This window comes from Mytilus trossulus, chromosome 5, assembly GCF_036588685.1.
Source record: "Mytilus trossulus isolate FHL-02 chromosome 5, PNRI_Mtr1.1.1.hap1, whole genome shotgun sequence".
NCBI lineage: Eukaryota > Metazoa > Mollusca > Bivalvia > Mytilida > Mytilidae > Mytilus > Mytilus trossulus.
Genome location: NC_086377.1, coordinates 17834715 through 17848820, shown reverse-complemented (window position 1 = coordinate 17848820; position 14106 = coordinate 17834715). Strand labels below are relative to the sequence as shown.

Sequence of the window (14106 nt, the reverse complement as noted above, 5' to 3'; positions counted from 1 at the left end):
CAACACGAGCAAGTTGTCTTACCCTAGACTTTATTTTTTATGGTCTATATTCTTTAAAATACATCTTTTTGACAACAAATTTCAGTAAAACTGATGCCACACTATAATATTCTAAAAACGTGTCTGGAAAAATAATCAAAAACAGTTCAATATCTTGAGAATGGGACAACAGAGGACGTTCGACCTCAAAATTTTCCGGTACTAAGTGACAAGTTTTGGAGTATTACACAATATCCTGTATTAATTTTGTACTTATAACCCTAATAATTTAAAGAATTATATATGAGAAAATCATTTCTTAAGCGGCAGCCTCATCAAATGAGTGGAAATGTTCTAAATTGAATGAATTCTTAACTTGTTTACTTTTTTTGCTATTTCTCTCCGCTTCGTTAGTACCCAATTTCCGGTGGCGATGATACACAGTGTTTAGTTGTCTAACAATGTTTTATACATCGAGATATATTGATGATTTTGTCAATTTATGCACATCGTCCTGCTTGAGATTTTGATATCAAATTAATTGATTACAATACTACAAAGTCACATGACAAACAACATCACGTTGATATGTTTGGAGTTCGTTTTCTTTAAATTAATGACAGCTAACATATTCTATATACTTGTGGACACGTTTGTGGTCGTCATCTGCCGTTTAATAAGACAATACTACAAAATCACATAACGAAAAATAGCATTGCTCTCTGTTCCATGTTTGTTTTGTTTAATGATTGATATGTTCTGTATACTTTTGTGATCGTTATCAACCATTTAATAAAGCAGAACATGTACCTTGAGATAGTCCATTATTTCATCTATTTCTTGTCTATTTTCTGTAGAATCTTGTATGTTATTTTCTGCTGCCAGCTGGTAAGGGTTTTTACCCTAAAATACCTCACCTCACCTATCCTCTTCATGCCGGTCGGCATTTAAGGCCCTGATACACCCTAAAATACAATACGATAGTATACATATGTTCCTTAACATATAAGTGAGTATTGTTTTGTTTTACCACATGTCCAGTACAAATAAAGCAGTGATTGCTCTATGTTTCTGTTGGTTATTGTTAGTACCTGATATTTAGCATGTCTTTGATTTTTGACATTGTGTCTAAATTAAGTTACTGTTGATTTCATTCGTTATTTGTTCTTGACTGTTTTATTTTTACTTTAAATGCTGTTGTTGGTTGCTGGTAGTATTTTGTTTTTCGTCAACGAATGAACAGAGACAAAATACAGACTTGGAATCTCAACAACAACTTTTAACACATTACATATTGTATGTAAAGTATAGATTCTCCATGTTCAATGCCTCAAATTGCAAGTATAGGGGGGGGGGGGGGGGGGGGCTGAAATTACATTGTAAAAAATATTGGGTCCAGATTTTTTTAAGGAAAGTAGTAATTTGGTCCAGCTGAAAAGGGTTAAAAATTAACGCTTCGGAAGCTGTCAAAAGATTTCAAGACATAAGATTGTCCATATTTTGAGTTAGAGCCGATGAAGTTTTCTATAATTTTGATATGATTTGTCCAAAAAGTAGTACAGCACACTGTAAAAATTTCTTTGAGAAAGCGCAGGTGGGATTTTTTTTAATTTTCATCTAAAAGAAATGCACTTCGAAATAATTGTGGTCTTGGACCTAAGACCAGTCTTTATACTCTGTGCTCAGCCAATGTAAAAGTATGAATTTACCTGTAACTTACCTGTAAATCCAATCAAGAAAAAAAAAAACTTTCAAACGGGTCCACAGGTGACAAAAACACGAGTGGTAACAGGAGGGAAATTAATTACCCCTTGGGACAAAATTTAAAGGACCCGTAAAAATGCAAAATTTTATCACATGCTAATTACTTATAACAAAATCAGACCAGTAAGGAACACGTTTTCTATATAATATGTCATTTTGGTGAAAATTGGAAGCTTGATATCCTTTGAATGCTGGGTTCAGTTTTAAGAAAACAACACCGCACAACAAGAGTGTTTGAGGGTTGGACCTTGACATGCTTGATTTAAATTGTAATATTTTATTAACAGAAATATTAGAAAGAGTGTTTTATTGGCAAGAGTTGGTGCATTATAAACTCTAGTTAATACTGAAACTTAAAATTTTCCAAAAAGATGCCCGAATTAAAAAAAATTACTGGTGAAAGATGAAACATGGAAATAAGATCTTTTCAGATATTGTCTCATTTATAGAATGAAGTACTGGCAGAACTAACGCCATTGACCTTATATATGAAAACATGAATCAAAGGACCACTATCAGAAACTGAAATTGTTGAAGCAATAGGAAAACTAAACATGCTTATAAACACAGACAAAGTTATAAATATATTTGGTATCTCCGTGCAGACTGCATGTGACATCTCAAAAATGCTAATGTTCACCAAAAAAACACTTTTTTAAGACTGGAATTACTAACCATGTACTGGAAAAATGAAAGATCAAAATACAATTTTACTTTACTAACTTACTTTACTTGATAGAAAATGGGGGCGAGTCAGTAGAAATTTGGGGCGAGTGTGTCTTACCCGGTTTGTTATTTTATTTTCATTGTTGTAAACGGCTGTGTTGCTTTTCGAGCAAAATAAGAAAATGGCATGAAAAATCATAACATGTAGGATATGTATAAGGCAATATATTTTAACTATATGGTAAATGAGCAAATTTTTTTTAGAAAAAGTCGTTTCCTTCTTTTTTTTTCGGTGTTTGTCAATGTCATGTCGTTATTCATGAATACTGAACTGCTGAAACTAAAAGTCAAAGTGAAAGAGAACCAAGGCATTAGGCAGACGTAAATCGGTATATATATATATAATATGTATAATTGTCATGATTGTAAAAAATTAAACTAACAGCACTTAAATTTGCAAAATAAAAAAAATATAGTCAAACTATTTGAATCTCATATTACACAGGTCATCAATTATTTATACATTTTACTGACAATTTAAATAAATAAAAAAATAACCAGTATCCATGGTAACTGAAAAAACACACTGTCATGACTAATATGAGGCAGGCATTACCTGTAAATGGGGACGAAGTCTGTATGAATTAATTTTTTGTAACTTAGATACTTGGAAAAAGGCAGTAGATTTCTGCTTTCTGTGCAAATGCAGGAATAAAAAAAGCGACAACAAAAAAATTTGAACGATTTTGAGTTCATTTTCCGGATTGATTTTTTGATTGACTTTTCTTCTGTTATCATGGTAATAGGGGACTTTGTACCCATATTTGTCTAAGTAATAAGGACTGGCTATCTTATTTTTTTTGCTTTGAGGCCTTGGTAGAAATGCGTTGCAGAAAAATAATGAAACAGCCTTTCAAGACATCATAATTATTTCAATATAACATTTTTACAAACACAGATAAGTCCTACACAGGCACTTGTTTATATCATCGATGGGAAGACCCAGTATCAACGTGGGTCTTCCCATGGATAGAAACAAGTGCATGTGGAGTTCTAGCTGAATTTTGTTTCCACACTCCATAGTGATCTCTTGCCTTGTAAAGTTGACTTGTAATTAGTAAAAAATGAATGAATTGTAAATCAAAAAAAATAATCTATTATAGTAATAATAGTAACATACAAACTCGGGGTTCTCACTAAGAATTTTGAAGGCGTGTCCAGGGACTCAACCATTTTGGCAGTGGTGAGTCCGACAGTGATAAGAAATATTTTACTGCAATATAATTTATTATTTTAGTCTCTATGACCTATTAGAACAATTACATGACATTAAATTCAGATTATTTTAGTCTCTATGACCTATTAGAACAATTACGTGACATTAAATTCAGATTACTTTAAATATTTTGTCAACAATGATGATATGTCAACACTCTTTGTTATTATAACAAGTGTGGACACAGATCAATGTGGATAATATGTTTGAATGTTTGACAGTGTTTATAATTTATTGTGGTGTTTTAGGTCAACAGAAGAACAGATTTGACAGAAAGAATGGACATAATTACAGATAAAGTTCAGGTAATCTTACAAGCAGTCAGTGCAGGCACAGTATTCTGAATAAGTGTATGACAAACATAAACCTAATCAATAAGAGAGAGAGAACACAGTTAAACATAAAATTAACCAATAAGAGAGAGAGAGAACACAGTTTAACATAAACCTAACCAATAAGAGAGAGAGAGAGAACACAGTTAAACATAAACCTAACCAATAAGAGCGAGAGAGAGAGAGAACACTGTTAAACATAAACCTAACCAATAAGAGAGAGAGAGAGAGAGAACACTGTTAAACATAAACCTAACCAATAAGAGAGAGAGAACACAGTTAAACATAAAATTAACCAATAAGAGAGAGAGAGAGAACACAGTTTAACATAAACCTAACCAATAAGAGAGAGAGAGAACACAGTTAAACATAAACCTAACCAATAAGAAAGAGAGAGAGAGAGAGAACACAGTTAAACATAAACCTAAACAATAAGAGAGAGAGAGAATACAGTTAAACATAAACCTAACCAATAAGAGAGAGCTAACACAGTTAAACACAAACCTAACCAATAAGAGAGAGAGAACACAGTTAAACATAAACCTAACCAATAAGAGAGAGAGAGAACACAGTTAAACATAAACCTAACCAATAAGAGAGAGAGAGAACACAGTTAAACATAAACCTAAACAATAAGAGAGAGAGAGAACACTGTTAAACATAAACCTAACCAATAAGAGAGAGAGAACACAGTTAAACATAAACCTAAACAATAAGAGAGAGAGAACACAGTTAAACATAAACCTAAACAATAAGAGAGAGCGAGAGAACACAGTTAAACATAAACCTAACAAATAAGAGAGAGAGAACACAGTTAAACATAAACCTAACCAATAAGAGAGAGAGAGAACACAGTTAAACATAAACCTTACCAATAAGAAAGAGAGAGAGAACACAGTTAAACATAAACCTAACCAATAAGAGAGAGCGAGAACACAGTTAAACATAAACCTTACCAATAAGAAAGAGAGAGAGAGAGAGAACACAGTTAAACATAAACCTAACAAATAAGAGAGAGAGAACACAGTTAAACATAAACCTAAACAATAAGAGAGAGCGAGAACACAGTTAAACATAAACCTAACCAATAAGAGAGAGCGAGAACACAGTTAAACATAAACCTAAACAATAAGAGAGAGAGAGAACACTGTTAAACATAAACCTAACCAATAAGAGAGAGAGAACACAGTTAAACATAAACCTAAACAATAAGATAGAGAGAACACAGTTAAACATAAACCTAAACAATAAGAGAGAGCGAGAGAACACAGTTAAACATAAACCTAACAAATAAGAGAGAGAGAACACAGTTAAACATAAACCTAACCAATAAGAGAGAGAGAACACAGTTAAACATAAACCTAACCAATAAGAAAGAGAGAGAGAGAGAGAACACAGTTAAACATAAACCTAACAAATAAGAGAGAGAGAACACAGTTAAACATAAACCTAAACAATAAGAGAGAGCGAGAACACAGTTAAACATAAACCTTACCAATAAGAAAGAGAGAGAGAGAGAGAACACAGTTAAACATAAACCTAACAAATAAGAGAGAGAGAACACAGTTAAACATAAACCTAACCAATAAGAGAGAGCGAGAACACAGTTAAACATAAACCTAACCAATAAGAGAGAGAGAGAACACAGTTAAACATAAACCTTAACAATAAGAGAGAGAGAACACAGTTAAACATAAACCTAACCAATAAGAGAGAGAGAACACTGTTAAACATAAACCTAAACAATAAGAGAGAGAGAACACAGTTAAACATAAACCTAACCAATAAGAGAGAGCGAGAACACAGTTAAACATCAACCTAACCAATAAGAGAGAGAGAACACTGTTAAACATAAACCTAAACAATAAGAGAGAGCGAGAACACAGTTAAACATAAACCTAACCAATAAGAGAGAGAGAGAACACAGTTAAACATAAACCTTACCAATAAGAAAGAGAGAGAGAGAGAGAACACAGTTAAACATAAACCTAACAAATAAGAGAGAGAGAACACAGTTAAACATAAACCTAAACAATAAGAGAGAGCGAGAACACAGTTAAACATAAACCTAACCAATAAGAAAGAGAGAGAGAGAGAGAACACAGTTAAACATAAACCTAACAAATAAGAGAGAGAGAACACAGTTAAACATAAACCTAAACAATAAGAGAGAGAGAGAGAGAACACAGTTAAACATAAACCTAAACAATAAGAGAGAGAGAGAGAGAACACAGTTAAACATAAACCTAAACAATAAGAGAGAGAGAGAGAGAACACAGTTAAACATAAACCTAAACAATAAGAGAGAGAGAACACAGTTAAACATAAACCTAAACAATAAGAGAGAGAGAGAACACAGTTAAACATAAACCTAACCAATAAGAGAGAGAGAGAACACAGTTAAACATAAACCTAACCAATAAGAGAGAGAGAGAACACAGTTAAACATAAACCTAACCAATAAGAGAGAGAGAACACAGTTAAACATAAACCTAAACAATAAGAGAGAGCGAGAGAACACAGTTAAACATAAACCTAACCAATAAGAGAGAGAGAACACAGTTAAACATAAACCTAAACAATAAGAGAGAGAGAGAATACAGTTAAACATAAACCTAACCAATAAGAGAGAGCGAGAACACAGTTAAACACAAACCTAACCAATAAGAGAGAGAGAGAGAGAACACAGTTAAACATAAACCTAACCAATAAGAGAGAGAGAACACAGTTAAACATAAACCTAACAAATAAGAGAGAGAGAACACAGTTAAACATAAACCTTACCAATAAGAGAGAGAGAGAACACAGTTAAACACAAACCTAACCAATAAGAGAGAGAGAACACAGTTAAACATAAACCTAACAAATAAGAGAGAGAGAACACAGTTAAACATAAACCTTACCAATAAGAGAGAGAGAGAACACAGTTCTGATCATTGTTTTAATTGAACTTACACAATGATTTGTATTTATATCATGTATATTGCACAATTCCCTATCTATGGCAAATAGAATCGAAACTTGACAGTGAATATTGAATTGAGATTATTGGAAGAATTATTGAAAATTTGGTTAGAAATAATGTCGACTAGCATTAACTGATTCAAGTCAATAATTGTTTAATCTTTTCAAGAAGCCATGATATAAAAAATAACACTGATGATGTTTTATATTGCAAAGAAGCCATGATATAAAGATTACACTGATAATGTTTTATATTGCAAAGAAGCCATGATATAAAAATAACAGTGATAATATTTTATATTGCAAAGAAGCCATGATATAAAGATTACACTGGTAATGTTTTATATTGCAAAGAAGCTGTGATATAAAAATTACACTGATAATTTTTTATATTGCAAAGAAGCCATGATATAAAGATTACACTGATAATGTTTTATATTGCAAAGAAGCCATGATATAAAGATTACACTGATAATGTTTTATATTGCAAAGAAGCCATGGTATAAAGATTACACTGATAATGTTTTATATTGCAAAGAAGCCATGATATAAAGATTACACTGATAATGTTTTATATTGCAAAGAAGCCATGATATAAAGATTACACTGATAATGTTTTATATTGCAAAGAAGCCATGATATAAAGATTACACTGGTAATGTTTTATATTGCAAAGAAGCCATGATATAAAGATTACACTGATAATTATAGATTATCGTTGGTCATTTCAACGAGATTGGTTTTCTAGCTTGAGCTGGTACAGCGAAAGTGAGAAAAGCAACCGAGTTGAGATGACCAATGATAATCTGTTTATCGCTATTTTACCTAGGACGACGTTGTCAATTTCATGTCAATTTCCTTAGTAACGCCACGTGCCTCCTTAGTTTCTATTGATAATTTTTTCATCTCAAGCGAGAAGCATGATATGAAAATTATCACAAAAAAAAATCAAAGGAAAAATGCACAAAATAGCGATAATGTTTTATATTGCAAAGAAGCCATGACATAAAGATTACACTGATTATGTTTTTTATTGCAAAGAAGCTATGATATAAAGATTACACTGATAATGTTTTAAATTGCAAAGAAGCCATGATATAAAGATTACACTGATAATGTTTTATATTGCAAAGAAGCCATGATATAAAAATTACACTGATAATGTTTTATATTGCAAAGAATAAAATTGAGAATGGAAATGGAGAATGTGTCAAAGAGACAACAACCCGACCAAAATAAAAAACAACAGCAGAAGGTCACCAACAGGTCTTCAATGTAGCGAGAAATTCCCGCACCCAGAGGCGTCCTTCAGCTGGCCCCTAAACAAATATATACTAGTTCAGTGATAATGAACGCCATACTAATTTCCAAATTGTACACAAGCCATGATATAAAAATTACACTGATAATGTTTTATATTGCAAAGTAGCCATGATATAAAAATTATACTGATAATGTTGTTTTTTTTAATTTGTAGGATCAAATCCTTAAAACTTGTAAAATGCTTCTCAATGAAGCAGAGAAAATCCATGACTTGGAAGTCAAACATAAAAATGACCCAGATCTGCTAGATTTGAATTTCAATTCTTTGGTAACTGTTATAGATAACATGAAAACAGAGGTTATGGAACAAAACACTGTGGAAACAGAAGTTATTAAAAAAGTCACTGTGGAAACAGAAGGAGATACTGCAAAAACAGAGCCAATTACTTTAAAAAGAGAACCAGTTGCTATGGCAAAAGAACTAGTGTCTATAGTAACAGGACAGTTCACTATAGAAACAAAATCAGGTGCCATGGTAACAGGGCCAGTTATTCAATCAAAAAAGCAAGATACCTATAAAAAGTCTACTTTTAGTGAAAAAATGTTTAATACTTTGAACCAAGATAGTTTAGAAAATTCTACGACCACAACAAATGCATATTCTAGTTCAAATCCTGCAACAATATGCTTGACAAATACATTAAACCAAACTACAAATGAAAACACTTTACAGATCTTGACAAATAAATCATTCCAACCAAGAAATCAAAACATTTTACAATGTAGTAACGAAAATTTGACAAAGACATCAGCAAAAGCTGTCCTAAATGAACCATTTACACTGAGTAAACAATCTTCCAAAACTGCTGAAATGTCATCTGATGCTTTAACTGATCCAGATGAAATAAAAAAGGAAATTGTAGATTACTTAGAACAGTCTGGTACCTCAGAACTGATTCTTAGTAGGAATACAGTCAGAAATGGACAAGAAATAGACAGAGACAATGATAAAAGCAGAGAGGCTCAGAGTGGCCAAGAACTGGAAAAAGGAGAAGAAATTAAATTAGAACCAACTGATGATGAGTCTAGCCTTTATACATACGAAAAAATATCACATTTAAATAAATATGTAGGTAAAAGGTCAAGGAAGGTTTACAGACTGTATAAGTGTACGGTGTGTAAGAAGACATTCGATTATCTCTTATGTGTGCAGAACCATGTCAGAATACACACTGGAGAAAGACCATATAAGTGTGGAGCATGCCCCAAAGACTTTGTTACAAAGTGTAGTCTGGCAGAACATGAGAAAGTTCATACAGGTAGGATTTGTATTTATATTTTAGATTTGAGAAATAGAAATCGTGTTCTTTATCAAATATAAAAAAAAGGTGTGGTATGATTGCCAATGAGACAACTCTCCACAAGAGACCAAAATGACACTGACATTAACAACTATGGGTCACCGTACGGCCTTCAACAATGAGCAAAGCCCATACCGCATAGTCAGCTATAAAAGGCCTGGATAAGACAATGTAAAACATTTCCAACGAGAAAACAAACAGCCTTATTTATATAAAAAAATGAATGAAAAACAAATATGTAAAACATAAACAAACTTCAACCACTGATTTACAGGCTCCTGACTTGGGACATGCACATACATAAATACTGTGGCGGGGTAAAACATGTTAGCGGGATCCTAACCCTCCCCTAACCTGGGACAGTGGTATAACAGTACAACATAAGAACAAACTATACAAATCAGTTGGAGAAGGCTTAACTCGTCAGATGGAGAAAAATAAATGTAGATATATCCAGAGATACATGTATTATTATAAGTATTCCCCCCAAATTAAAAAAAAATCCAAGAGTTTTATCTCTAACGAAGCATATTATGGACTTATATCTTATTTTAATTCTGATCAATGCTTTTTGTCATTTATGTGGTAATCAGTGTGTAATTAAAGGACTGTTTTTACGGCTGTCTACATGTTTTTAACATTTGTGTACACGTGCATACTGTCCACACATTTGTAACATCTGTATATACATGCAAACATATATATAATGTGTATTTTCTTATTTTAAGTGACCATCCATTTGTTTTGTCACAACTGTGTACACAGGCAAACATATGTTTATATGTGTATTTTCTATTTTTAGGTGACCATCTACATGTCTGTCTCATCTGAGTACACAGGTAGATATATATGTGTATTTTCTATTTTTAGGTTACCGTCCACATGTCTGTCTCATCTGAGTATTGAGTACACAGGTTTTCATATGTATGTGTATTTTCTATTTTTAGATGACTGTCTACATGTCTGTCACATCTGAGGACACAGGTTTACATATATATTTGTATTTTTATTTTTAGGTGACCGTCCACATGTCTGTCTCATATGAGTACACAGGTTTACATATATATATGTGTGTTTTCTATTTTTAGGTGACTGTCCACATAGGTTTACATATATATATGTGTATTTTCTATTTTTAGGTGACCGTCCACATGTCTGCCACATATGAGTACACAGGTTTACATATATATATATATGTGTATTTTCTATTTTTAGGTGAGTGTCCACATGTCTGCCACATCTGAGTACACAGGTTTACATATGTATATGTGTATTTTCTTTTTTTAGGTGACCGTCCACATGTCTGTCTCATCTAAGTACACAGGTTTACATATATATGTGTGTTTTCTATTTTTAGGTGTCTGTCCACATGTCTGTCTCATATGAGTACACAGGTTTACATATATATGTGTGTTTTCTATTTTTAGGTGACCGTCCACATGTCTGTCTCATATGAGTACACAGGTTTACATATATATGTGTATTTTCTACTTTTAGGTGACTGTCCACATGTCTGTCTCATATGAGTACACATGTTTACATATATATGTGTGTTTTCTATTTTTAGGTGACCGTCCACATGTCTGTCTCATATGAGTACACAGGTTTAAATATATATGTGTATTTTCTACTTTTAGGTGTCTGTCCACATGTCTGTCTCATATGAGTACACAGGTTTACATATATATGTGTGTTTTCTATTTTTAGGTGACCATCCACATGTCTGTCTCATATGAGTACACAGGTTTACATATATATGTGTATTTTCTACTTTTAGGTGACCGTCCACATGTCTGTCTCATATGAGTACACAGGTTTACATATATATGTGTATTTTCTATTTTTAGGTGACCGTCCACATGTCTGTCTCATATGAGTACACAGGTTTACATATATATATGTATTTTCTACTTTTAGGTGACCGTCCACATGTCTGCCACATCTGTGGTATTACATTTATGCAGAAATATAAGTTGGCTATCCACCTACAGAAACACAATGGTGAGACTAACTTCAGCTGTGATATTTGTGGGAAAGGATTCATCAGGAAAGATCATTTAAATAATCACATCCAGTCACACAATAAGGATAGGCTTTTCTCTTGTAAGATTTGTGGTCAAAGTTATAAAACAGAGAAATCGGTAAAGGCACATGAAAGATCCCATGCTCCAGGGACATTCCAATGTCATTTCTGTCATAAGGTTTATACACAGAACAGATATCTGAAGGTTCATATCAATGAAAAACATAATCTTTCTCCGCTCAACAAAAGTAATGGATTGACAACCAGACAGAAACAGAAATCGGAACTGGTTGAGTGTGATATATGTCAAAAATATTATCGAAAAAATTATATCAAAACACATGCTAAAAGTCATGACGAAAGTGCCAAGGATTTTGAGTGTCAGGTCTGTGGAAAACGATTTGTAACGGAAAGTTATTTAAATTATCATGAAAACATTCATACAGGTGAAGGAATAGAAGAGTGTGATATTTGTCATAAAACGTTTGTCAATCAAAGATCCCTGCAGAATCACAAGGTCATACACACAGGGGCTCGCCCATATAAGTGTGAGATTTGTAATAAAACGTTCGCTCATTCTTGTGTATTAAATGTACACAGGAAAACACACACCAAAGATAAGACATACACGTGTAAGGAATGTGGTTTACAGTTTAGTTTACAGTATTATTTAAAGAGACATGTTAAATTCCAACACGGGACTGGGACGGTTTATGAATGTGAAATTTGTGGGAAGGAATTTAGAAGGAGTGACCAAATTAAAAGACACAGAGAAATGCATGAAAGGACAGAAGAGAAAAACAAATTGAAAGAAAATAAAGAGAGTCAAGAAAAGAGGAAGAAAACAATAAAGAAGACAGAAGAAGAGAAAAAGAAATTGAAAGAAAATGAAGGGAGTCAAGAAAAGAGGAGGAAAATAATAAAGACGACTACAACAGAAGAAGAGAAAAAAGAAGAAAAAGAACAACATATCAAAAGTGATTCTTGTCCTGATGAAATAAGTTCAATTAGGTCACGCAGAAAAAAGAGACAAATTAAAGAGGATGATGAAAATGCTAAACCTAAATTGAAACGGAAAAAAATATCAATATGAAGAAAAACAAAAATGGATGAAATTATAGTGAAAAATGAAAAAGGGAGCTAAACTATATTTTTTTAACTATTTTAAAAAATATTTGTTCAAATTTCTCAAATTATGTTGAATTTAATCTTTACATTGTATAAAATTATTTAGATTGATGTTAGCTGCAAACTGTGATGTATATAGTTAATTTCAAAATTCTAGATTAAGTTGAAATCAATCTTTACATTTTTTACAATTATTTAAATTGATGCTGTTTTTTTAGTATAAGCTGCAAACTGCAATGTATATTGTTAAATGTGGTTAGATTTGTCCTTTTTACTCTAACATTTGTATTTTGCTATCCAGATACATTAACACAAGACATACCTCTATGTCCACATAGTATTAGGGAGCTACCATTTGATTTTTATGGGGGGGCTAGGATGAAAAATTGTGTCCTGCCTTTTTTTTTATTTGTAATCTCTGTCCTGCCTTTTTATTTTTCAGTCTATTTGGTCCTGACTTTTTTTTCTTAACATGCTTAACTTATCCTGACTTTTTTACAACAATTGTCATCCTGCCTTTTTTTTTTAGCCAAGTTACTCATCCTGCCTTTTTTTTTTCACTCAAAATCCTGTCCTGCCTTTTTTTCAAATTTCCCCCCCCCCATAAAAATCCAATGGTAGCTCCCTTATAAAGTTTAAACTGTGATGTATGTTGTCTTGTTAGGATGTTATCAGATGCTCCATTATTAGTCCATCATGTTTGAAATGTCTCTAAAACAGAGGACACTCAAAACTAGTGTACTTATTATTTATTCTAGGGGCACTAGCTGTCAAATTCATGTTGACCGATTTGATTTAAATTCTTGTATTTGATTTATTACCATGTAAAACATTTATCCAAATTATAAAGTATAAAATAAACAATTTACAGGTCATTGGCTGGATAATATCTTAGTCTTGACGCCATCTAATTACTATGTAGTTGACCTCCGAAGACTTCCAATGATCATATATATGTACATAAATAGAAATAGAAATTGGACTCGTATATTTGGATTATTCTAGGTCTGTTTAGTTTCCTGTTATAGATTAAAAATATATGTAAATCATTGTTTTTACCTGTATAAGAAAGATTTTTTGTGGATCACATCAATCAATCAAATGACCTTTGTTTGACTTTTAATGTTAAAAAATTACCAAAAATAGCAAGAAAACTACATGGTGACCTTTGTGATAGTTATTGGTCATTCTAAGGGAAAGGGAGGGGGCATGAGGGCTTGTACATGTCCTTTGAAGAGTTACAAACGGCAATTATGGAAAATATATATACTTCTATATATAGTATTTATAATGAAAATTCATATAAATATAATTTAAATAAGCAATGAATTAGCATGTTCACCTATCCTT

General features: G+C 32.3%; 1 protein-coding gene across 3 annotated transcripts; it reads left to right on the top strand.

Annotated features, from left to right (window-relative positions):
• Positions 1-2559: 2559 nt before the first annotated feature.
• Positions 2560-12732, top strand: LOC134718615 (zinc finger protein ZFP2-like). Of its 3 annotated transcripts, none has more exons than XM_063581250.1 (4): positions 2560-2613; positions 3934-3990; positions 8459-9563; positions 11523-12732. In XM_063581250.1, the coding sequence occupies exons 2-4, from the start codon at positions 3964-3966 to the stop codon at positions 12719-12721; spliced, it is 2331 nt and encodes a 776-aa protein (XP_063437320.1). In that variant the 5' UTR covers positions 2560-2613; positions 3934-3963; the 3' UTR covers positions 12722-12732. The 3 variants fall into 3 exon arrangements, with proteins under 3 accessions (XP_063437320.1, XP_063437318.1, XP_063437319.1); XM_063581248.1 differs by having other exon boundaries at positions 2560-2650; XM_063581249.1 differs by having other exon boundaries at positions 2566-2798.
• Positions 12733-14106: the final 1374 nt, after the last annotated feature.

What these genes read in the sequence shown, in the direction of transcription:
- LOC134718615 (XM_063581248.1), top strand. Translation starts at nt 2,621, where the DNA reads ATGTATAAGGCAATATATTTTAACTATATG. An exon ending in CAATATATTTTAACTATATG is followed by an intron (nt 2,651 to 3,933) that starts GTAAATGAGCAA and finishes GTGGTGTTTTAG; the next exon opens with GTCAACAGAAGAACAGATTT. An exon ending in TAATTACAGATAAAGTTCAG is followed by an intron (nt 3,991 to 8,458) that starts GTAATCTTACAA and finishes TTTAATTTGTAG; the next exon opens with GATCAAATCCTTAAAACTTG.